Source organism: Staurois parvus, unplaced genomic scaffold (assembly GCF_062004578.1).
Source record: "Staurois parvus isolate SC_StPar_1 unplaced genomic scaffold, SC_StPar_1.0 ptg000059l, whole genome shotgun sequence".
In the NCBI taxonomy this organism is placed as follows: domain Eukaryota; kingdom Metazoa; phylum Chordata; class Amphibia; order Anura; family Ranidae; genus Staurois; species Staurois parvus.
This window is the reverse complement of record NW_028317855.1, coordinates 16,465,313-16,492,707: the sequence shown is the minus strand read 5'-3', so window position 1 is coordinate 16,492,707 and position 27,395 is coordinate 16,465,313. Positions and strand designations below refer to the sequence as shown.

Genomic DNA, 27,395 nt, shown 5'->3' with positions numbered 1-27,395 from the left:
AGTTAGAGATCCAATACATGCCAAATTAGAAACTACTAGGGACTAAAACACAGAATAGATTTGCTGATAATACTTGTTTATACATTGAATGTATGTATAAGTATTATTAATCTTTTCTTATATAAAACCTGTATAGTTTCCATACTGCTGTGCATCTATTTACATATGGTTGTAGATGTATGCAGGTTGCAGTAGTTCCTCTGCTCCCAATTACTTTGATGAAATTACTGGTTAATTTCCTAGGAAAAGAATCCCCTCACAGAGGCCCTATCCTGGGTAGAGGCACTGCCAACTTTATCATGAAACCCACTCTTCCACTTAGCGAAGGGCCTGGTTCTATTATTTACCTACAGGTTTAGAGCAATGTCCTGTTTGCTAGATACATTTCTCACAAACTTCACCCCAAAAAGAGGGCTACACAAGTCTATGGGAATGCAAAAGCCACTTGAAACCAGTCAAATGCAGGTCAGAAGGACTTAAACTACTGGTCAAATGCAGCTGTCAATAAAGTTTATATGATTTCAGAAACATTTAAATCCGACGTCATACTGATGCCATTGACACAAGCCCAAAGCCCATTGATACAGACCCTAAATCTCTGTAGAAAGATGGACAATATTAAAAACCTTTGGCAGAAAAAAACAGCTTCCATATATTTATTCCAACTGTGTATATATTTGGTTTCCTGAAGTGTACTTAAATTAAAGGAGATGTAAAATCCTGCAGTAAACACTAGGTGATATCATAATGTCAATAGTCTGAAATTATTAAGTTAGAACACGTGTTATTTCCAGCATGTAATGATCATTAATTTCATCCATGTAACTTTTACTTTCAGCTCCCAGAGGTGCATGATCTCCTGATTTCATTAGTGGTGTTTACTTCACTGTGGACTTTACACGTTAGAAAAGTTTTTTCAGGCCCCTTTTGTTCCCTAATAGGTAAAATTTTGCTAGTATAAATCTTATAGCATTATTTTGTGCAGCAAGCATGCATTGTTTCTATGGTGACCAGTGTAAAGTATATTATTGACTAAAAACCATATAAATACACATGTAGGCAGGTGCAGTCTCTTTTCTCCACTGCAGGTGCCATTGCAAAGGGAGAGAAAGTCAGGAGGAACATACTCCTCTATGGTTTCCTGGGTCACTGGGGAAGCCATCTGGTTGGATGCTGACAGCCATCTTGGGTCAGGCAGAGTCTATTTAAGACCCTGGCTCCTGAGTTTGGTGCACATTTTGTGAGTGAACAGCATGGTCAGGTCTCACGTTTGACAGGGAAGGTGAATAGCAGTAGGGAAAGATTCCAGATGAGTAGGGACAGGTTATGGACACGCCATCCTTCCTGGAGTCCTCCCATATGGGCGTAGACTGGCCAGGTTGCATTCTTCCCTCTGAGGCAGATGCTGTTGGCCCATCTGAGACCTGCTCCATTCCAAATTGCTGTTGAAACATGTGAGTGTTCCCAACTATGTGCCTTCTCACTGGGCTTTTGTATCACTGAACTTTGACTGTGTAGTTACTGCTGCTGAACCCACCCACATACAGCCCAAGTGATTTTTTTACAGTTCTTTCAATATAGGATTTACATTCTAAATCTTGTATTTCATGGTTAAACTTGTACTAACTCTAATAACCTTAATGCACCAACCAATAGACCTTGACTGGCAGTCAAAATACAAATGCAGGTAGCGCAGAGGCAGATTTCATTTTGATTTGATCTTTCAGATCGGAAAGATTTGTCAACAATGATGTAATGTAAAGGCATCCATAACATCAGACTCACCTCTCACTTAGCTCTATGCCAGCACATACAGTACATCACACCTTTGTGAAAGTATGCACTTGACTCTGCCCTTTTTATTATTAATATTATTATTATACAGGATTTATATAGCGCCAACAGTTTGCTCAGCGCTTTACAATATAATGGGAGACAATACAGCAACAATACAGTTCAATACAAGAGGGTTAGGAGGGCCCTGCTCCTTGGAGCTTACAATCTAGGAGGGAGGTGTAGTGGTACAAAAAGTAGTAACTGTGGGGGATGGACTGGTAGGAGGAGTAGAAGATTCCATTATTAGCTTTTTATGAAATCAGACAGCATGTCCCTGCATAATCACTGCAACAGAAACCTAGAACTTTTGTTCCTGTTTTTCTTAGCTTACTTCTGATCAGTCACCACCTTTTTAAAGGGACTAATTAATCTACTCTCAGTAGTTGCCCTAAATGAAGCGTCTTTATGGACTTTCTAACTAATGCATGTGCTGCTTGTTAGTGATCAGTATTTCTGTTGTTGAACTTTGCAATTACTATTTGACTGAATTAATTGCCTGATTGTAAGCTCTTCTGATTGGATGATGGCCTGTCCTTGACCAACCTCTGTTCTCTTAGTTGGCTCTGAAGTTGAATTGCCTAGCTGTGTTCCTGTGTTCTGGCTGAGTCATATGGTCTTTATCCTTCCATATATAATACCCATATGGCAAGAGGAGGCAGCCAAGTAGGAGTGAAACACATTTTTCCAGTTTCACCAGAAAGAGGCTGGTTTAAAGATGAAAACTATGGGGTAAATTTAGTAGAGGCAAATAGTCTGTTCAGTTTGCAAGGGAATTTGCTCCAGAGCTTAGTGAATGTGGTGAGGTTTCACTTTCACAAAGAATACCCAATCATGTGCAAGGAAAATAAAAAGTAACAGCATTTTTGCTTGCAAATGATTGGATGATGAAAGTCAGCAGAACTTCACCATTCTGGGGAAAATCCCTTGTTATGTGCAACTTGCCTTGCTAATTGAACTGTCAAACCCTATGTGTTAGATTGGGGCATTATATCTGAACTGAGACTAGAGTACACACAAACATCAGATGACAGTCATCTCCCACTCCTGATGTTCATTGATCAGGAGATAACCCAATGTCTATGGGGCACCCACAATCACCACTTTCAGTTCCTTATCAGAGGAAAATATGGCCAAATATTTGTTTAGAAAATGATTTGTTTTTCCCAGATAAGCCAGTGTCAGAGGTGTGTGCAATGCTCTTTTCCCATAACTGTCCAAAGGAAACATAGAGTGTTGCTTGAGTTGGCAGCCAACTGTTCTCTAATCTATGGATTTCTTTAGAATTCCTTGAATGGTAACATCTTGAATGAATCACAGAACATTACTGGCGTATATGAACCGAAACAGAAAAAACAAAACAGATGTTTTCAGAGATGAATGGGCATTGGCCCGGACCAATATAAAGAGATCTAGACTTGCCATATACACCAAATAACAGTAGCATGGGCTTGTACATGTCCTATAATCTCTGCAGGCTCAATATTTGGAAGACTCATGTTCACAACATACCTGTTTAGGCAGCAGAAGAGGGAGGAACAGAAGGATAGAGCCTTATCCCAGGAGAAAGAGTAGCATTTGGGAAATGTTGTTTTTTTTTTAACTTTCCAATAACTGGATTCCCCAAAGTAGTAATTTAGACCGGTCTGAGGATGCCAGGCAGACTCAATAATGACATCTGATCTGATCATAATGGCCACCTTAGGTTCCTGCTTATGGGACATTTTCATATCTTTAGTGCCATGGACCATATTTTTAGCTTATTTGTCTACAATCCATTGAGAGTTGAGATTAAGCAAAACTTTTCTTTCTGTCTGTAAAAATAATGAGCAGAAGATAACTGCTATGAAATTTTTAGGCTGTCTAATTCTAGAAAAAGTGTCTTTGGAATGGTTATCAGAAAGTGGTTATTGTACAGTAGGTATTAAGTAACTTTAGGCCATTATCTGTAATTTATGTTGCAGAATATGGAAAATTCCAGATGAAGATTGTTTTAACCTCCTCTGTGGGGTAAACAAGCACTGAGAATATTCCAAAGAGCAAGATATGATTTCCCGATAACTAATATATCTTTCAGATGTGAGTTTTAAAGTTAATGATTCTTGGCTGCAGTCTGTTTTGTCTCATTCCCTAAAAAGCCATGTAAAAAGTCTGAGAAACCCCAGGACTAGATGCCTGAGGTCAGTTTGCATTGCTACCAAACAAATCACGTTTGCCAACCATATTTTCAGTGTAGCATTAGCATCACAATAGTAATGTTGTCATAGTGAATGTACATAAAGTACATGAGCCATCAAGAATTTGCAAATGGGACAGTGAAAACTGTGGTTTTTACATCTTGAGTCGAAAGAGAGCTTACATGTTCAACAGTTATTATGACACATAACCGAGGAGCCACAGTGTCTACTGATCCCTCATGTTCAACTGACGTGATATAACAGCATGGCAAATACATAATACAGCATGACCTTTCTTCACATTTCGAAAGCAATTGATTAATTCTGACGGCTATGACTGGATATTATCACTTCTATAACTGATTATAATGCATACTATTACAAGAAGATGTTCCTTAGCTGCTTTTATAACTTAAAATAAACTAGTCACAAACCAAGGTAATTCAAACTGAGCATATGTTAAAAACCACACATGCAGAAATCACATTTAGTGAAAACCATAAAAATCAGGAATTTCAAATATACAGGCAACTAAATTCTGTTCAAATCTTGAATTTTTTTTGTAAAACTCAAGATTAATCCTTGTTCCAATGCTTTCCTGTTGGTCATTAAAGCAATGCAAACCTCAATGAGGCTACCTTCAAACCTCTGCATTTTTCATGTCTCCCACTCCACTTTAGTATTTTGTTTTTAGAAACATTACTATAAATATTTATTGAAAGTTATTTTACTTCAAATCACACCAAAGATACAACAAGAAAGCCAGAAAAATCAACCAGACCTATATGCAGAATTGTAAATTTAGCCTAAAGGTCTAATAACTGGGAGATGAGAGTGAGCAGGACCAAGCTTCTTCAAGATGCTCAGTTTGAATTGCTGAGGTTTGTTACATTTTTATGTCTATTTATACATGGGTGGAAACTATTACTATAGTGTTCTTGTAACCTAAAATACTATACATAAAGATGCATTATTAGGTTAGATTTTTGAACATATTAATTTGCTACTCTTAAAATATGGTAGCATATACTCCAGCAAGCAATATATGTAATATTGACAGGTATATTTTCTGTTACAGTCCTCATATATAGCAGACAATGGTACACACGCTCACATATAAGCCATTATGATTTCAAATAAGGTACTTTTTTAGTCTACCAATATATAGTCCATGCACAGGATAATACATGTGTCTGGATGCCAGGTCTTATACCATTTAGCATCATTATTTTTAATTGAGTATTTCAGAAATTGAAATACATTTACTAGTAAGATATCCACTCAAATCACAATGCTAAAACATCTGTATGGGATCCTTAATTTTAAAAAGACAGCTGTTTGCAGATGAGTTCCGTGATTTGAACATTATAGTGACACGGCTGAAAATATATATTCACTTTAAGTGCAATTGCTATCTACTGTAGTATATCCCCCAAAACTCTGCCTGCCTCTGTGTCACTGAACTCTGGTGAAAGTAAAGCTATCAAAAAACTTTTCAAGGAAGGGACACTCTCATTAAAAATTAATTTTAAAAACTCTTGATACAAACATACTGTATACTGTATCTAATCAAGCATATAACAAGGGGTTAGTGTCCCTTTTATGATGGCCTCTATCTTGTCTCCAGCAGTGTGAGATGGACTGCCTCTCGATGGCTAAGATATATGAATGTAGCACTACCTCCATAAGGGTTGCTTAGTAATGATTTTGGGTTCCCTGTCAATCTGAACCTCTTGTTGCAGGCCCAACCTCTGCTGACAACACTGTGCTCCCATGACCAAAGTAAATCACAACTGTAAAATTGACTCACACATAAGTTATATGAAGTTTATATTGGAATCAAAGGTAACTTGGTCAAAAAGAACAAAATGGCATTGATATATGCAGCAAATATAACCAATCTTGGTAATTGTGAACAAAAGCAACAGCATTCACTATAAAGCAATAATAACTATTCGCAGGACTGCTTTCAGAAATAATCCACTGCCCCCAATCTGACGAGGCTGCTGAATTCCCAGTGAGCAGAAAACTAACAAGAAACAGGTAAGTTCACCGTGGCTCCTGAAAACTAGATGACATGGATTAGATGTGAAGAAAAGTGAATTCCCAGTTGAAATTATGCACTGTCCCTTTAGGAACACTACAATGTCTTCTGCGCACCCTTTGGGGCCCAGTTGGTATGAAGCTGAGTTGAGGTGTGAGATATAGTTCCTTGGGATGGCAACACAAAGATAGTGAAGGAAAGGAGAAGACTTAACACATTTCCCCTTGGTGGTAGCAAATTAGGTTAGGGTCCCCTTTAGAGCACTCAACATGGGACAGATTTGAAGTAATGAATAGCAGCAATGGGCATGAATGTCTATAGGCAAAGACAGCTCCCTTTGTACATCATAGGCAATAGTTAACAGTAATGGGAATCATGCTTTGTTGAAGAAGGGTAACTTGTTGTATCAGTTGTCACTGCTGAATCCTGGCCTGCAACTGAATGCCTTGTGGTCAGGTTGTACAATAAACTGCAATAAAGATGTATCTCAACAAGGCTTCAAACTAAACTATATGTAAAGTTCACAACTATGTGTAGGTAGATAGCTGAGGTGGCAAACTGTCAATATTCACTTGGCTAGTTGGTGTATGGGTCTCTCTCACCCGATTAAGTAGTCCGCAAATTGTAGCGGTCTGTCTTTCTCTGCAAACAGGGTCAGTCCACGGACTCTCTGGCTCAGACTTGGTGTCCTGTCTGATCTCCTGCTGTCAGATTGGCCTGCTGGGCAGTGTGGCAGACTGGGTGGTCAACAGGCTTAGTTCAGCACTTCAGCCATCAACACTCCTTCAGTCTCCTTCAGTCATTCCTTCTCCTTCAGTCTCTCCCTGCACTCTCCTCGCCAATCCCCTGGGCTTTCAATTTATGTGCCCCTGCCCACATGCTACCTTTCTTGGGAAATGTAGTCTTTGACTGCCCTGCTCACCAGCTGAGTCCTGCTATACAGGATAAACGTTCCAGAGGGCTGTTCTGTCCATGTGCGTAACCCTGAATAGCAGACCACTGCCATCTAATGTCCATTTTAATGTTTTGTAAGTAATAACATTTCAATGGGTCACATTAAGTTGGGGAGAAGCTCTAGGCAAGAGGAGAGTAGTGCATTGGAAGAGACAGCCATGAAGGACTCCAATCTGTGTTGGTAAAATTACAATGTGTTTTCCTCTCTTGGGGCTCCAACTTAGACCTGTGAGATGTCCCTCATGGTGATAAACTAGACAAGTAGCCATGCAAAGTACTGGAAGCCAGCTCCTCTCTGCATGATAATGTGGCTTTCTATTTGAAGAACTGTTATGGCTCTACCTGGACTTTGTGAAAGAATGACTGTTAAATAAATTATTTTAAAAAAGCAAACACTGGTTGGACATTCTGTTACTTGGAAAGCTGGGAAGTGTAATATGCCTTTTAAGATTTGGTACACACTGAGAGGCCTGAAGTATGAAGTAGGCAGCAAGCCAGTATGAGTTCCTGGTGGCTTTGTGGATGTAAGATGGCAAGGTGTTTCCCATTAGGTGAGAAGGATCAATAACTCAAACCCCTTGTGTTCCATGGCTCTACAGTAGGCCACCTGGTGCAGGAACTAGCTTAGCAACTTGCCACTAGGAGGCCCTCTTACGAGCAACCCTAAGCTACATCAGTTGCCTTATACTGAGGGAAAGACAGCAAGTAAAATAAAAAGGTATCTCTATTTCCTTCCTTCTCTTGATTATATTCAATACCAACATGTGCCAACATGGACGCATGACAATAACAATGCTTGTGTAGACAGTCTTGCAATGTATTGTTTTGGCTGGAGCTGATGGTCGTAGATATTAGTTTGATATTGGTGTTAGGGAATATTAATTTAGATGCTGGTGATGTGGGACAATATTTTAGCACAGGGAGTGCGTGTCTATGTATGTGTGTGTGTGTGTGTGTGTGTGTGTGTATGCGTGAGAAAGTGGAGGGGGGTAAATATTTTTATGGTGCTGTTGGTAGAGGGTACTATTATACTATTCTTAGTGGAGGATATGATTTTGTTACTGCTGATAGAAGATATTGCCATGGTATGTGATTTCTGGGATAGTATAATGGATGAATATATTCTAATAGTGCTGGCATTGTATGAAATTATTATGGTGCTAGTAAGGTAAGGTGTAATTTTGGTGCTGGTGGTAGAGAACAATTTTATAATGCTGGCGAACAGAAATAATGTTATAGTGTATATTATTATGGTGCTAGTGGTGGAGAATACTGTATTATAATGGAGCTTGCTGAAGAAATTGTTACAGTGCTGGGAGATATTGTTACAGTGCTGAAGATCAAGGTGTCTATTTGTTTTTACCATCATTCTTTGTAAATTCAGCATTAAAACTTCATGAGGTCAAATTTTCTAAGGTGATATTTCTGATATGTATTTGTTAAACTATACCTGTACTAAGAGAGAGAAAGCCAATGTTAACTGCTTTCTGAAAATCCTGGTTGCCTGAGTCTCATGCTGATCATTTGAGTTTAGAACTTTCTTATTCACTGACCCAGAGCAAGTATGCAGCTAGTAAACTGAGAGTGTATTCAGAAATCTTGATATACAGTATGTACTTGTTCCAACTCAGTGACACAAAATATTGCAATGCCACCAGGCAACTAGAATTTTGCAAAGGAGATGTCTGCAATGGCAGTCTCCATATGTATCTTGCTAGAGGTTTCCTTCAACCATTTACATCCTGGTCACATCAAACCCGACTTTGAAATTGTGTGACATACACTGAAGTCGCACAATTTCAAAGTTGGGTGATATGCTGATTTCAGGTGCAATTTGCAAGACATCTGACACAGAAGTTCATGTAAATAGCACCAAAAGTAGTGTATGAACTACTTTATAAATCTGTTTATCTGTTTGCACCGCACCTATATGACTGCTCTAAATGCAGACAATAGGGTGCGACTTGGCATGAGATTTGCAAGTCGCATGGCATGCAAACTGCATGCCAATTTGCATCCAGTGTGACCGGGACTTAGGGATTCAGCAAAACCCAACCACTTGCCAGCTCAGTATCCTTTATGTTGACCTTCTGCTAAAAGCTCATGAGCACTTCAGTGACCATGAACTTATAACATATAGTAAGTGTCCCTTAGACTTTCATGAAAATATTAATAGATGTGATCAGTGGCTGATAAGCACTTCTCTGTTTATGCATAGTGGAAAATTGCTGGTTTGCAGAGGAAAGAAGATTGAGGACTCTGTGTACCCAGGCTCTTTCTCTATAACAAAAGTGAAACATAATTTTAGACCCCTGATATTTCATCAAATCCCCTGGGAAGACTGTTAAAAAATAATACATTTAAAAATTTTAATAATAAAGAAAATTGAACAGAAATTCAAAAACCCTTCTCCCACACACACTACGGTGCACCAACAATCTAAGGGCCTATTCACACTGGGCATGTGTTATGGTGTGAATAACACATTTGTACTGGTGTGTAGTGCTCATGCAATGCAGTGTGTTGTTGCAAAGCATTTCAGTACCCAATTTTTTTTCTTTTAAACGTTTTACAAATTATATTCATCCAATTATTATTATAATACAGGATTTGTATAGTACCAAGAGTTTGCTTAGCGCTTTGCAATGTAAAGGAAGACAGTACATTTACAATGCAGTTTAATAGAGAAGGAATACGAGGGCTCTGTTCATGGAACTTACAATCTAAAGGTAGGTGAATGTGGTAAAAAAGGCAATAGCTGTGAGGAATGATATGAAGGAAGTGGCCAAAGTATAGTTTTTAGGTGGAGGAGGAGTAGGCCTCCTTGAATAAATTTGTTTTCAAGATTCACCTAAAGGCAGACAGGGTAGGCGATAACTGGACATACTAGAGTGGGGAGTTCCAGAGAATGGGAAAGATTCTGGAAAAGTCCTAGAGGTGAGCATGGAAGGAGGTAACAAGGGAACTAGAGAGCGAGATGTTTTGGGAGCAGCACAGAGGATGATTTGGGTGATGAGGTTAGTGATGTAGCTGGGGCAGTGTTGTTGATGACTTTGTATGTTTTGGTCAGTATTTTGAATTTTATATGCTGGGGTAGTGGAAGCCAGTGCAGGGATTGTCAGATGGGGCAGCAGCGATGAATTGATTAATAGGGTATATAATTCTAGCTGCAGTATTCATGGTAGAGTAAGAAGGGGGAAGAGTCTGTGCAAAGGTAGGCCAGTGAGGAGAGAGTTGCAGTAGTCAAGGTGGGAGATAAAAGGGGAGGGAATAAGGTGCTTTGTGGTGTCTTTAATTAGGAAGAGGCAATTTCTGGAAATGTTGCGGAGAAGAGAAGATTTAGCCAGTGACTGAAAGTGGGGTCCAAAGGAGAGGGCAGAGCTTAGGATTACACCTAGCACCCTGGCATGTGTGGAGGGACCAATAATTGTGCTATTGATCTCAATGGCAAAGTCATGAGGAGGGGATTGGTGAGAGAATATTACAAGCACTGAGTGTCAGTGCATCATGGTGGGTTGGGATGAATTGCCCACATTGTGATAAAATGTATACCGGCATCATCATAATATCACAAACATGGCAGCATAGTGTACACACAGCACTGAAGATCATGTGTTATCACAATGCATAGCTGTAAAGAAAACTTAAATAATATTTAGGTTTCTTAGTGCACATTTCTTATGTACAGTTTTCCAAACTTCCAATTTTTACCGGGTCACAAAAATTACATAATGCTGCAGTGACGGCGACTGACTCCAACCACGAGTAAAGCAGAACCCTGAAGTAATAAAATCTCTTTTATTTGATTCCTAAAAGCAGATGCTCTAGGCTTTGGTTGTCTTCTGTTTGTTTTTTCCATAGTTTACTTTGGCATAAAGCTTTAGCATTTAATATTTGTTTGAACCTTAAATTGAAGTATTGCTAATGGTCATGCTGTAAGCAGAAGACTACACAGCTGACAGTGTCCTAGCAACCAGTGACGCTGTATAGCTGACTGAATCCTAGCAACCAGTGATTCTGTGTAGCCAACAACATCCTAGCAACCAGTGAAGCTGTGTATCTGATAGTGTCCTAGCAACCAGTAACAGGTGAGGTGGGTAAAAATTGGTAAATGCAGGGGTGGGGGAAAGAGGAGGGGGATACAGGAATATAAAGAGATTAATAGCTGATACTGTATGTAAAGGCAAAACATCTTTTGACACCCGTGTGCCGTTGGGGAAGATTACTGTACTCTTTACTTTATTTTCCAGCTTGCTCCATGCAAACTATATAACTTGAAATGATACCTGGAATTAGTCTTTCATTTTTTATGTGTAAGATTTTGGTGTTACAAATAAAAAAAGACATTTAATGTAGGTACCATACAATAGTACTATTTTATTTAACTACAGAAAACATGGCTTAGCATAAAATAATGCACCCCAGCTTTTAAGTGCAAATTCTCATTGCATTTCCAAGACTCAAATCCTGCACACGAATAAGTGATACTTCTAAATGTCTGGTACTGCTGATCAGCAGAATGGAAACCTCGGACTAACAAAAATCAGTCATATATGAGGCAGCATCACAGTGTTGTATAGCGGACTCTGCAGAATTTCCTTTTACCTACTACAGAAAAACATGCATAACTAGTATAAGCCCATATACAGTTCCTTTAATGCTGTGGTTCTCAAGCTTTTTCTGTCAAGTCTTCTTTGGAAGCAGTTGAATTTTTGTTCTCCACACCCCACCCATACACATTTTTGGATTGTAGACACAAAGTGATCCATGTTTTGTTTTATTTAATTTACATTGGTGGTACCCATTGGTATGTCTTCTCACCTCTGCAATACCATCTAATCTAGTACCCCTGCTGACCCCCTTAACACCAGATGATTTCCCTCCTTGCCCCTGTGACACCATCTAGTACCCATTTCACACCTGTGATACCATCTAATACCCTTCCTCATCCCTGTGAGCCTATTCGTTAGCCCTCCTCATCTCTGTGACCCAATCTGATATGCCTTCTCACCCCTGAACCCATTTTACACCGGTGAATTAATCTTCTACTTCTTCTCACCCCTGTGACACAATACCCTTCTCCTCCAACCCCAGGACAAAATTGAATATCCATGACTGGTAAAAAAAAAAAGCAAAGAGATCACAGCCTGGTATTTTCTCTTAGAAAAAAAGTGGCAACCTTACCTGGCACACAATATGGCTAAATTTGGCCATTTCTCTAATTTCTGCTCAAAATGAATTCTGGTATATCTGGGTGGGCATGCCAGAGTCAAAGTTCAACCCTGGGATGTATATTATTTGCACCCAGGTTCATTGGTTTTCTAAGAACACAGGAGAAGCTTTGCTTGGAATTAGAGGTATGCATGTTGTGGTGTCTGCTGCTATAGGCTTACAGCTAAACATGTTTTTATGATATTGTTTAATCCATTTTATTACATAGTAATATCTGTGGAAAATCAGCAGTTTTAGTATCTATTACTGAAGTCCCCTACATTTTTCAGACAAATGCTTAAACTACAAACTAGCTATAAAGATGGGAGTTTTCAGCGCGCTTCTGTGCATTGACTCTGCAGATATTAATCCACCATGGGTAGTGCAGCTGGATTAGTGTAACCTCTAACATAATTCTTTACTATTTCACTGTCTTCAGTTTTTGTTGAGCAACTGGCAAGCTTACTGATTACAGAGTGGCAATAATGGCACTCCATCCACGTAGTAATGCCCAATACTTGGTCCGAAAATGTGATGTGGTGGAAAGATAGAGGCATGATCCAACTCATAGGACTTCCCACACATAGAGGTTACAGATTTTGCTGCCTGCATGTGCTGGCAAAAGGAGAAATTTCCAACACAAAACCTTGGAATTCACAGGCAATAAATACATTTTACAATATAACTAAGCATCCAAAATATAAATATAGCTTCACATTGATAGCTACAGATCAGCTTTAAGTATTGCATTGTAACAGTAATCCAGACACTGACAGACTTGGCAAATTGTTTAACTTTGCCTAATCGAACCGCTGCAGATCCAAACACTTTTCTTAGTGACTAATTCTTTTAAGCCTAATTTGTCTATTATGATTTTCTTTTTTAAAGTAGCTTAGTGCATAGTTCAACATCTTTTTATACTCGCTGTATCGGGTCTTGAAATCTGTTAGTAGCTTTGTGTGTTTTAGAGTCCACAAGATCAGGTTCCTGCATCCTTTTGATGGCGCAGAATTAAAGGATGGATTTGAATACTTCTGTTGTGTATACGTAGAAGGATTGTTTTGCCTGAATCTTAAAGTCAGTCGGTCTTCTGTTTCTCTCCTGCTTCAATGTCTAGAAATAGAAATGAATCACATTGTAAGTAGAAGGTAAAGGACAGCAATATTTAAATTAATTATGAGCCTGACAGCAACCCTCCCCTTGCCACCTATAGTCCCCATTATAGACTTCAGATCAGTGGCTCATCACATTCATGGGCTGAGACTAGTAGTGCATGGAAAGGCTCTTTCTTCCTCAGGGCAGGCCACACATAGCACTGCACATTTATCCATAGACTGTAATAGAAACACAGTCTACCTGCAAGCTTACAACTACCCTGCAGGATGGTTTCTTCCATTGGCAATGGTTTCTCTATTTATTAAAGCAAAGGTCACACATAAGCAGTATACTATGATCCACTAGCTAAGAGTAGACAACGGAAAAGCTGCATGATTGGGTAGGGTCAATGGGGCAATTAGGTTCACAGTCAACATAAGCATTGTTATATTTTATTTACAAAGATGCATTTTACTGCACTTGAAATGTTATTACTGTGGGTTTTGTTCTGCATGGTCCTGCCCAGGGGCGGACTGACCATTTGGAAACTCGGGCACTGCCCGAGGGCCCAGGGTCAGTAGGGAGCCCCATGAGATGCCCCTGGTACCTTTTTTCATAGACTTTTTTTGAGTTTGGGCAAGGACACAGGGGCCCCATGATCCCCTATTGCCCGGAGCCCCATGAGCTGTCAGTCCGCCCCTGGTCCTGCCATAAACCAGACACACAAGAAACCCTTAGTGCCTGTGCACCTCTTTAGCCCAAGTGCACTACAATGTCAGACTTCCTCTGTTAAGACATCTACAAAACCTACTTTATTCATGATCCATCCATGTTCTAGTTAACTGGTCAGTGACAAGAGAGTACATGAGATATTGAAGTGTGGAGGGCACATGGGAAAGGATCCCTACACCCTGTAACTTTCAGCATAATGCAGTTGATCCATTTCAGAAAGCACAAATCCAAACTGCACTGATGTTCTCTGCTTACAGCTTAAAGTGTTATTAAACCCACAACAGTAATATTATTCTGTATATGCAGTAAAGCTTGCTTGTTATACTCACTGCGGAACCTAAAAGGTTAATCCTCTGCATTGTGTAAAAAGGATATTTGATCCTGTATTTTCTGATCCTCCCCTTCTTCTACTGTCCCTAATCCATCTGCTGATAGTATAAAGCTATAGGAGTCTCTCTGCACATGCTCAGTTTGGTGTGTATTGCTAGAGAGTTTTTATTTCTTTGGGAGGGTGCATGTGATCAGCACAGGGCCAATAAGCCTTGTCCAGACAGAGGGTCAGGGGTTATGCAGAATCATAGTACAATCAGAGCAGAATGAAAACTCCTCCTACAAGCTTTAACCAGTGCTCAGCTGGATACCCGATATAAGTCACAAGCAGGGGCGGACTGCCCACTGGAGCACTCGGGCCCGGGGTCAGTAGGGGGCCCCATGAGATGCCCCTGGTACATTTCATTGGCTTTTTCATAGGCTTTTTTGGGCGTGAGCGAGAACCATAATCCCCTATTGCCGGGGGGCCCCATGAGTTGTCAGTCCGTCCCTGGTCACAAGACTGCTATATACTGCTGATGAGAAAAGGTATTTAGCAGTTTATATTTACCACAATAATTGCATTTTCATGTAGTGTGTGCTGTGAGAGGCTAGATATAGTGAATGCAGGGTCATGGGTTTAGTAACACTTTACCTTCAGGCAGATATAAAAGACATAGATGATTGCAGCACTTTATTCATTAACACAACCTTTTATTGTATTTTTTAATCCCAGCAATTTAAATACCCAGATTGGATTTGGTATCAGCCTCCTGTACAGCAGAGCTCAGACTAAAGAAGGGCAAAATAGCACAAATATTCAGTTGTGCTACAGTGCAAGGAACATACTGATAGGATGAGAAATCAGAGTGACAAGTAGAGAAACTGCTTCTCCTTTTACTGTTTACAGGGTGGTGATAGAAAAATGCCTCCTAAGTCTTCCTGAGTTGTGCAAAATAAAAATCAGATATCCTGCCCTGCTAGACAGGACAGTGCTGTGTGGCAGGACTGTCTAAATCTCATAACTGAATGGGCAGAAATACAAATCCTCTGGCAGGTAAGACAGCTCTAATATGTGTATAAAATCTTTGCATTTACCCATTTGCTTGAATCCAGCTTTTAATGCAGTTTTTATCTTGAAGTAGGAGAGATGAGGGTCACAGCAAATAAGGGTCTTAGCTTTGCAAACTTTGCACTGGGGCTCTCAAATCTGTAGCTATGCCACTGAACCACATATAAAAATATTGTCACTGATTTGCTTTGTTTTTCAAAGTGGAACTACACTCTCTCAGCGTATATACCATATTTACATGTTTTTACATTTCTTTAGTTGCTTCCTGGTTTCTTGCCTAGGCAAATGATGTCATACATCCTAGGAGTTTTTTTGCAGGGGAGGAGGACTTTTCTCAGCTAAGCATGCCTTCCTGCTTGTATGCCTGAACTAAGGGCAGATGAATTCCAGGATGTCAATGCTACAGAAATTATCTGCCCTTACTCAAGGTGGCCACAGCCAGAAATGCTAGGGGGTATCTTTCAATGTATTTTCTCAGCAAAATAAAGCATGGAGACATGGATCCAGTGTAGTTCCACTTTAAACTGAAAACCTAGTGGTTGCTATGAGTTAATGGGTTAAAAAAAACCTCAGATGAGTGCTGCTTTTTTGGAATGGCAGAATCAAGACCTGCAAGCAATCATTAAAAACAGGAATGTCAAGTTAAGTATTTAATAAATTTGCCTTCTCTTTGGCCCCAGTTACCCGCTCTAAATTATTTTGTAAAGGGCCTACATGCTCGGACCGAACCTTTTTACTATTAATATATCTGAAGAATGTTTGGAGGTTGTCCTCCTATTTTTTGCTATCTTAGTTAATTTTGAATTTTTGCGGCCTTGATTTAATTTGTACATATTCTGTTATATTCCTTGTAACAATTAAATGATGATAGTGTTCCTTCATTTTTATATTTTTTTTTAAAGCTCTGTTTTTATTATTTATAGCTTTTTTTAATTTTGGCCATGAGCCACATAGGTTTTATTTTTAGCCTTTTAAACTTTTTGCCCATGGGAATATATTTTGCAGTGTGTTCACATACGGTCACACATGGATGCCAATTTTCCCTCCCAATCTAGGTCTTGGAGAGCAGCCCTGTTCTTTTATATGAACATTAGTAATAACAAAGAGTTAAAAATGTAGAAACCACTGTCCTTCATTGTATATTAATGAGGGATAATTTGGGAACAAATAAACTGTTAGGCTGTCCATAAATTCTTACATTTGCTCCTTAAAAACATCTAAAAGGTAAGAAATTAAAAAAATTTAAAATGTTAATTTTTTGTAGGTATGCTGTGTGAATGGGAACACATATGGGGGTGGGACCTCATATTTGACCACAAAAATGGACATACACTTTAAGTGTAAAAGCCCTTGATATATCCATGGGGTAATGCTTGACTGAGCGTTGTATTGAACAAAATGCAGATGCTTCTTAATTCGAATAGCCAGTAGCTCAGCATAAAATGAAAGTGATGATGCAGTAGGCTCAGTTATTGACTTAATAACATTTTACAAACATGCACACAATATCCAATATATACAATAAGACAGTTGTATGATATATTACTAACTGGAATGTCTATGCCCACTGATCTGACTGTAAGATACATTTCAATGCTTTAAGTCTGGTTTGTCTGGCCTTCTACTTGTCTGTCTGGCAGTGTCAACATTTCTTAAAAAAGGAAAAGACTTGACGACTGTAATTTCTGGTAAAATCATTTAGGTATTTCTTCTGGGAATGGCTACATTCTTGAGACAGGTTTTTCCACAAAGGCACAATACCCAGGTCTTTGAATTGAATGGAAGACTAATAACAACAAAGCAAAGCGTAGCATCTCACCTGATTATACCTTAATCTATTTTAAATGCACTGTTGCAGATCAGCAAGGGTCTCTGTGAACATGTTAAACACTAGAAGCTAGGAAGCAGAAGTACACTAATAAGTGATACTACTTAGAGAAAACAATGCCGTTAATGTGTTTGCTGAAATTGGTGCTATAAATAATTTAGAAAGACTTTAACCCCTTCCCTTTAACCCCTTCCCCTTCTGTGAAGCAGCCTCACAGAGCTGTGCTTTTTTCAGTAGGGCTGCATATATGCATATCTGTCATTGTGCTGGGGACGCTCTACACAGTGCACTCCCAGCACAGAGACTGGGCTGTCATTGGGAGCCCTGGGTCTTGTACTAACAACTGGGACCCGGGACTCCCTGTTCCAAGTCACCTGATTGCTTTGATAGCCTCTGATTGGTTATCACAGTGATCAGTCACTGTGCAGCCCACCCCTGTGTTTTTCCTCTCTTTGAATGGGAGAGATACATTGCCTCTCTCTCTCTCTCTTTGCGGAGAGAAAATAAACAAAAATGTGAGTTAAAAAAAAATTTGAAAAAAATACCTAGATTTAGGTTAGATCTGGGTCAGTACCAGGGATGGTGTTAGGGTCAAGTAAGAGTCAAAGGTCTAGGTCAGGGTCAAAGGTCAAGTTCAAAGGTCATGATCAGTATATTTTGGCAGTATTGTTTTAAAATAAGCATTTTTTAAAATAGTATTAGTGTCAGTGTCAGTGTGTTTTAGGTAGGATAAGAAAAGCAAAATGTGCACTATTGTTTCTGGGCCTTACTACAGGTACAAACAACAAATAATATACACGTGGTATCGCTGCGATTGTCAGGAGTAGGAGAATTTATTTTGGGTTGTTCTTTGGTGGTGGGTTATGGCAGTAGTAAGAAATATACAGCTAAATTTAAAAAAGAGAGGATTTTTTTTATTATCCTGGGCCAGTTTTCCTTTGATAATAAAAAAACAAATCAGGAGATATGTTACCATTTACCACCAAAAGAAAGTTAAATTTGTCTTGAAAAAAAACAAGGTATAATCCAGCTGCATCCACAAAGTAGTTGTGATGATATGTACGGTTTTACTAACACGTCAAAGTTGCAAAATTGTGTTCAGGCGTTAGGATTTGTTTTATCCTTATTCACTAAGGGGTTAAATGTAATTTTATGAGAAAAGGGCTTTAACCATTGCAGCAACTGGGTATGGGGGGCTGGGGGACAATCTCTTTGGGTACGTGAACCTGTTACATGTAAACCTTTATTATAGTATTATATAGCAGATGGTCACGATCTCTATATTATGTCAGTGTTAGTGTAGCATTATGTAAGAAAAGCTAACAGGTCCCCAAAGAATTCTCTTAATTTGTCAGGATTATCTCACTTCCTGTTTTGCTATGGGACAGGAATTGCAGGTAAATCTCCCCAATGGGACACAGATGGCAACAAATAAACTCAAAGGTGTTATAACCCTGCCTTACTCTATCTAAAATAAAAAAAAAAGTTTTGCCTATAGTTTTACTTTAATAGTTTTTGAGCCTCTGACTAAGAAAAAAAAAAAAAAAGATCAGGAAAGTTCGAGAAAAGCTATAGATTCCTATCTGCAAGTTTGCTTCAGGTCAATGATTCAAAATATTGAAGCAAGAAATCCAGTGTGAAACTTGGGCAACATGCATTTTTTGAAGTAATGCTCAGCAATGACAGCCTGCCAACTTTCCTTTACACATAATTTAAAGTTCATAGCACAGCCCCCTGAAGAACCCTCTAGTGATACAGTTTTCTCGCCGCTGGCCATATTTGTTATGAACCTGCCTATGAGCATGACTGCTGAATTGCAGGGATTTCCCATTTTCTGAAAGCAAGAATTACATTTAACCACTTCCTGTCCGGACACTTTTACCCCCTTCCTGTCCAGGGCAATTTTTAGCTTTCAGCGCTATCACACTTTGAATGACAATTGCACGGTCATGCAATACTGTACCCATATTAATTTTTTACCATTTTTTTGAGACAGATAAAGCTTTATTTTGGTGGTATTTATTCACCACTGGGATTTTTATTTTTTTTACTATGTAAATGAAAAGTCCAAAAATTTTGAAAAAAAGTGTTTTTTTTAATAACATTTTGCAAATAAATAATATTTCATCATAAATCTTGGCCAAAATTTATTCCATTATTTTTTTAGTAAAAAAAAAAATCCAAATTAGTTTATAACCAAAAATTATAATTTTTAAACATTCTTTTTACATTTTTATTTAATTTTTTTATATTATTATTTTTATTTTTTTTTTACATACTGTCACCCTAGCAGTACATTGTCACCATGGTGACACTGTACTACTTGTGGGGGGTGATGAATATTTTTTTTTTTTTTTTTTACACTGATTGCTTTTACACCCATATAGGATGTAAAAGCAATCATTTCTCTTTCTCTCTGTCTGCATTCTTGCAGTCATTGAGAATTACTGAGTGAGCTGTGAGTGGTCACAGCTTGTCACATGGTACAAGGCTGTTGTGAATAGCCTTGTACCATGTGACCTCTGTGATCATTCACAGATTTCACACATAGTAAGCAATGATGTCACAAGTGACATCTTGCTTACTACTTTGCATGTGATCACTGATTCGCCAATCAGTGATCACATGATGAGGTCCCGTCCGACGATTGGTGTTTCACTGTGTCTGGAGGACACAGCGGGCACCGGATCGCGGTGGTGCGTGCTCCCAGGGAGCACGCGCAGCTAGAAAAGGTGGGTGCCGTTTCTGAACGGCAACCCGCCCCTGGACTGCCACCGCCCTGCCGTTTATAAACAGCAGGCGGACGGCAAGAGGTTAAAGTGTATGAAAACCCTAACAACAAACTTATCTTTGTGCATTTTTTGGTCTGTTAACCCCTTCGTGACAGAGGGTAAAACAAATCCTAGAGTCTGAACACAGTTTTACAACTTTGACATGTGTTAGTAAAACTGTACATATCATCACAACTACTTTGTGTATCCAGGTGGGTTAAACCTTGTTTTTTTTTCAGGACAAACTGGGCTTTCATTTGGTGGTAAATGATAATGGCTATCACCTGTTTTTTTAATTATCAAAGGAAAACTGGAACAAAATAGTAAAGAAAAATCAGGTTTTTAAATTCAGCTGTATATTTCTTGCTATTACCATAACCTACCACCAAAGAACAACCCTATATAAATTCTCCTGCTCCTGACAATTGCAGCAATATCACATATGCTATTTGTTGTTTGTGCCCATAGTGGGGCTCCACATACAATAGTGCACATTTTGCTTTTTTTCCTATCTAAAACACACTTATTGACAATTATACTAATTTAAAAAATGTTTATTTTAATCCTACCTAAAATACACTGACTCTTGACTCTAACCCTAACCTTGGCACTGACCAAGATCAAGCCATGATCTAGCTAAAATTTCTTTATTTTTTATTGATAATTAGTTTTTTTTCCACACACATCTTTTCTTACTTTTTTCTTTTATTGCAAAAAGAAAAAGATACAATGTATCTTTCTCTCCATTTAAGAGGACATGGACAGGCTATACAGTGACTGATCACTGTGATAGCCAATCAGAGGCTATCACAGCAATCAGGTGATCAAGAATCAGGACTCCCAGTTCCAAATCATTAATACAAGACCTGAGCCTTTCGGTGAGAGCCCAGACTCTGTGCTTGGAGTGCGCTGTGCAATACACTTCCAGCACAAACACAGGTATGCATTTATGTGGCCCCACGGATATAGACCCATGTCTGTGAGGCCATACAGTATATATATGTACCAGGTGCGGACTGACAACTCATTGGGCCCCTGTGTCCTTGCCCAAACTCAAAAAAGCCTATGAAAAAAGTACCAGGGGCATCTCATGGGGCCCCCTACTGACCCCGGGCAGTGCCCGAGTTTCCAAATGGTCAGTCTGCCCCTGATATGTACAGACAGGAAGAAGGGGTTATATATAGCATTGTAAGCATTTAGTTATACCTGTTCAATAAGCACAAAAAAAATACCTGTTGATCCTACAAGAAATTTGGTGCTGTTCTGATCACTGTGAAGTGTTATCCCAAACAATTTTCAATCCAGTTTTCTTTGTGGTACAGAACACCTTACTGCAATGTTATAGAGTTGAGGAGACAGGAAAGTGTTCTGTCGTTTAATACACTCCTCTTTCTAAAATGACAACACTTCTCATCCATAGATACAGTACAGTAATTAACGACTGATAAGATACAGTATAGTAAATGTTTGATTTTAAATTTAGATAAGCTTTTATAAAATTCAAGAAGAACATGTTATACCAAGATGATCTACCCCTGTCAAAACCATTGCAATGTAGTAAGTGAGTGATTTTTCCTGCTGCACTACCCTGAACAGAAATGTGCTGAAAAAAGAACAAGGATCAGGTGTCCATAGAGTTCACCATACAACCAAACATCATTAAGGCGGTCAGTAGGTCCGAGTTGGTAGAACTCTACTCTGGGGTCTACATGAGCATATTAAAATTAGTGGATTATTGGATCTGATTGCTTGGGTAGAGTCAGAACTGAATAATTCACTAGACACTGTCTAGGGCCTAGAAGATGTTCAGGGACCCTTGTTACAACCTTTATGCTCTTGCTATAAACCAGAAAGATAGAGCAGTTGGTCAAAGCCGTGCACCTGCCACATTGCAAAGAAGGATGAACTTGTAGGCAGGTATATGATGTGAAGATTTCAGGCCAGTACAGACAATACAGATATATTGGGGCCTCTGTGTCCATTCCAATCATTATAAATGCCATATGAAGGGATGGGGGGCAAAGCTTCTACCTTGACTAGGGCCCCATTCTGCCTTATTCTGTCCCTTGGTAGACTAATAGTTTCTTGAGAGATATAGACATTGCTGTATTCTTTCTTCTATTTTTATGATAGCACAGATACTGTAAAAGCTGACACGGCTATTCCCATATTACTTACATTTCTCCAAGTCCCAAATATAGCTGTTTAACTTTTCTCCAAGAATATAATAGATGTTAATAATAACAGTGACTATAAAGAAGAAGAATATTTTGGCTACAGAACTGATGTGTTCCAGAAGCGGGTACACCCATATGCCTGTCACATGATGAACCCAGCACACCCTGAAAGAAAGCAGATATGAAACAAAGAGTTACTTATTGAAGATACAGAATTTCTGTAATACACAAAAATGTTGGAGATGTTTTTGTGAACTTAAGTACATTGCAAGAGACTATTAAAACTAACAAACGCTGGGAATCTGGAGAATGTTAATGTGTTAAGCCGTTACTTTGTAAAAAATTTAGGAACACACTGGGCACACTCTGAACTAGCTATGCTAGAGATGGAATATTTATTTAATGGTAAAGTAGTTGAGGACAGATGTGACACATGTGCGAATCAGCTGATTTAAGCAGATCCTAAACTATAATATTAAAATATAAAAAACATACTATGACTTTTTATCCATATTCTATATTCATGCAGTATATGTTAATCAACATGAGAAAGAATTGCATGTAAAAACATATATTTTTTTCTTAGTGCATACTGTATGTAGTGCACCCACAGGTGTTGGCATAAGGATATGGGTGTACTTTCTATCTGAATCTGGTGACACCCTCAAAATCCTGTGACACAGTAAGAGAGAAAATTGTAAGTAATATGCAACTTTATTAAGCAGTGGCTGTAAGCTAAAAACAAGAAAAATGGTTAGTATGTAGCACACAAAATGGGACTGGACTGGCAGTTTGATCCTGGGTTCCATTCCCTGATAGGCTCATGGCAACTACACAAACAACATTTCCACACGCTTGAGTAAGTGAACAGGCTGTGCAACTCCTTTTTTTGGGGGGGTAGAACTTGGATAGGGTGAGGGTGAGCCAAAGGATACTCCAGTAACTATAAACATGAAAAATAAGGACACTAACTCTGCACTAAGACTTCAGGGTGAAGGCACCCCCTTTGAAGTGCATAGATTAACAGCACAAAACAAGGACTCTACAGCAAGAATACTATTCTAAATGTACAAAATAGTAACTGCTGATCTCCCAGTAAAGCTAAGTGTGATGGACCACCTGGCACCCGCTTGGGTGCTTCCATCAGAGAGCTGCTTCCTTGCCACAGGAACAAGATGTTATAGCTGGGCATTGCACCTGGGAACTAGACGACACTAGCTTAGGTGCAAACAGGAACTCACTTTATTGAAAGTTCACACATAATTTATACCACACAACATCAGATAAGAGCTTGATCACATTATCCTAAACAATGCAAACTTTAGACAGTAATATCAGTACATCTAACAGTACATCTAATAAACAGCTGGCAACTAGCAGTAACCTAATTAAACAGTGATTTAATTAATAGTAAGCTAATCAACAGCCAGGCACCTAAATCAGTCAGGGAGACCACCCCAGATGTTCTGGCAACAAGCCCACAACCCTGAATGCACAAAGTACACTACACATGCTGTCTTTCAGGTGTTTGGCTTTCACTTGTGTATTCTGTCCATTAGAAAAGTCATCATAAGACAAAACTCATACAATGTTCCAGCAGTCTGAAAAAGTGGATTTAATTTATCTTCATAGATTTCTTGAGGGAGATTGTTGATAAATATTTCTGTCCCAAGTGGATGAGTGTGTCCAACCCAGTATGCAAGAGGGCCACCATATTTTCTCTGACTATTAACCTGTACAAGATTAATATTACACCTTTCCATTCACTCCAGAAGGGAAGCTTTATTGTCTTTATCCATAGAATTAATCCAAGTCTTGCTCTCAGCATTCATCACATTGTTGCCCATCATTAGAGAATGATCTTCTCCCTCCATGGGATCAGAGGCTGAACTGTGCTTTTTTCCATGCTATGACTGGGAGAAGCAGACACAATTCCAGAGTTCCTCCATGGGCCATAATCAGTGGGTAGAAGGCTAGTCCCCTCCAAAAGCCTCTATCCCAGTTTGGTCTGTCACATTAAGTAAAGACTTTAGATCCAGAAGGCTGGTACTCACTGTTTTCTGATCTCAGTACAGCCATCTGCAAGGTCAGTCAACTTCTGAACCTGTGTCCTGAATCCTCAGGAGGCTTTCTCTGAATACATGCTCTGGAAAGTTAGAACAAAGGTCCCCCAGCCAAGCAATAGCCTAGACTCCAATAAAGGTGGTTGCAGTTCCAGGCAGGTGTCTCAGGGATGCTATGGGCTGGGTCTTATTACACCAGGAACAAGAGACCTTCTGCTCTGCACTCTAGCCCATTTATACCCCCCTCAGCCCCCAGCCAGTCACTTGCTATATTGACCAGGGATTTGCTGGAGGGATATCAACATGCAGACAGGGGTCATTGTAGTCTCCCACCCACTATGTCCCATGGTCTCCTGTGAGACAGAGAAAAGTAATTGAGCCCATACCTTCAGAGTCCAGAGCAGACCTAACTAATCAAATAGTGATATCCCTGGTTACATGGAGGCCAAAAACTAAACTGAACAAACAGGAGCCTAATGGGGCACTACAGTACAAACAGAACACCATTTAAATTATTAAAAGTATAATCACAGTACTGGCATTTTAACATCAACAAATGAGAAATAACACCTCATTTTCTGCTATCTAAGTAAGATAATTACAATATAAGTCCCAAAGCTGTCTATTGGGGAGCTCATGGGTCTGCATTTGGGCTTTGAACAACTGCACAGTAACAGATTCCTTTCAGAATGAATAAAAGAGCAACTATTTCCTTAAGATACAACACACAAAAAGCCACAAGGCGTATGTTACCCTTAAAATAATCCACCTCAAAGAAAGTATCTTCCCAGACAGTTTATTTAATCCAGCAGACAGTACTGTAAATCAATAGGCTTTATTAATCCTCTGTATGAAGCTGAACAGTCTTTCCATGACTATGCAGTACGGTCTATGACACTGTTGCCTGATGAGATGAACAGATAACTGAAGTTCTAGAAACATGAGAGACAGTGTTGTAGCACAAGGAATTTACTTGTGAGGACTATGTGGTACTGCAATGCAGCACTCAATTCTCATCATTCCTCTTATGCAGACAGAAGAAACAAGTGGAATCTGCTCCAGCGTCTCTGTGCTATTCTCTAGGTACTAAACAATAGGAATCTGCTAGGAGAATCTAGCAGGGCATCTCTGTGAAGTCTCTCTCAGCTAACTACTTCCCATATGCTTTCTCACCTATTCCCTTTCCCACAGATTATGTTGCAGAACATTTATCCCTCTGATGTCACACGCTCCCTCTGTAGCCATTTCATATACTGTAGGTAAATCATGGTGGTCATTTTGGGATAGTCTGAAATCCATTGCAGGTAAACTGTGTCCTCTGGATGCAGAAAACAATCTGTATGAAATAGGTGTCTGCCTCTCCCAATGCACTATATTCCAGAAATGACTGGAATGCAGGGGTGAAGAAGTGGAGCCTGCAGCCAGCAGAACCCAGAACAGCCAAAAACAATCAAATCCTGCTCCCCTAAAACTGGATTTACCAAAACCTATTAGCAACCTAACTAGGAGAGTGCTACAACAATATAAACAAAAAAAAACAATATAGATGCCTAAAGAGAACCTGTACATTTTGCTTATTCTGCTTATTTCTGTTTTCTTGCTTGGTACTCCAATCCTCCCTAAGGATACAAAGTGGTATGCTCAGTATGGAGGAGAATTATATTCCTTTTCATGCCATGCAACAAGTTTATGTACAGTGATCCAGTGGCTATGTGGGGCGTGCTGTTCAGAAGTGTGACAGGTTTGAGGCACATTCAACTGTGAAAGAGGGAACTTGAACCATTCATTTACCCATCCAGGCGGGATCTATCTTTCTAAAGCACTGTTAGACGTCTTGAGATGTGGGGTCTAAATGTTTGGTAAGCTGCTTTATTTGTACAAGGTGGCTGGTGCACAATTAGTGTGAAGAGATTGCATTCACAGTGAACTGAGTTTGACTTTGAATTTTTCATTTGACTCTAATTTGATAATAATATGATTTATGCACTGTTTATGAATTTATGATTTACGTGATAGAGCAACACTATTTTTGGAAACATTTAGTGGAGTCCATAACCATAAAAAGGACGCTAGCAGCAAATAAAACCATATTCATAGAATCAGCAATAAAGCAGGAAATTAGAACAGATAGACTATCCCAATTCTGGCCATACAACTGCTTTTAACCATGACAATCTGCTACCCATAACTTTAGTTGTTTACGGAGTTGAGTGATCAGATTATCAAAAATGGATCAGAAATCAAAAAGTGGCACTGTACTAGTTTCAACTGATTTTAACTGCAATTATGATAGTTTCATTACTGGAAACTAGGAAACAACAATTCCATTGGTAACAGATAGCTTTTGCCGTAAATGGATGGAAAGCTCAAAAAATGCCAATAATAATGCCAAGTGTATAGCCAACATAAGGTATCTATTACTATCAAAATCTACGTGCCTAGGGTTCAGCTTGAAGCATTTAAATATACTTTAGTAGCAGCTGGGAGATAATTCAGCTAAAATATGAGTTTTGAAATTAACATTCAACATTATCTCCAGTAAGCTAAAACATAATCACATAATTCTTGTAATGATATACAGTATATTATTGGCAAGTAATCTATAGCAAGAGCAATCATTACATTGAAATATTGGACATAAACACAATCATACTGTCTAGGATTTTTCAGATTTCAACCAATCTGGAATCCAGAAACTAGTTTGAAAATTCAAACGTTTTTGTCAAAAATCTTGAAAAATACAGTTTGGAAGCATGCAAGAGAATAAAGAACAATGCTGGCAGCCACTGAGCATATTAAGTTTTATCTATCATACTTACACCTCATTAATGTATATTACTCACTACAGTCAATGATCTTAGTATCTAAATCAAGACTAAAAGAGAGAAGCGGGAGGTTACATAAGGTTTGAGGAAAGAGTTGGCGGTATGTCTGCTTGGAGTCTCTATTACATTTTTTAGGTCTGTCAGGATTCTGTTACCATGGTGCCTATAAAGCTTTCATCAACATAAACAAAAAAGTGGTAATACATCATACTATGTACATTGTATAATTCTGTCCATGTTACTAACTTTCATAGCACTGTGTGTGTTTTCTGTATTTTTGCATTACATAATAAAACCATAAAAT

The 27,395-nt window shown here is 39.0% G+C and overlaps 1 protein-coding gene across 1 annotated transcript in view; it reads right to left on the bottom strand.

Moving 5' to 3' along the window:
• Nucleotides 1-11,365: 11,365 nt before the first annotated feature.
• Nucleotides 11,366-27,395, bottom strand: part of AIG1 (androgen induced 1) — a 362,106-nt gene continuing 346,076 nt past the window's right edge. The window contains exons 5-6 of the mRNA XM_089668636.1: nucleotides 22,205-22,368; nucleotides 11,366-13,332 (exon numbers count right to left, since the gene is read on the bottom strand). Of these exons, the coding sequence (XP_089524762.1) occupies nucleotides 13,298-13,332; nucleotides 22,205-22,368 (199 nt within the window). The 3' untranslated portion in view covers nucleotides 11,366-13,297. The remainder of the gene's footprint in view (nucleotides 13,333-22,204; nucleotides 22,369-27,395) is intronic.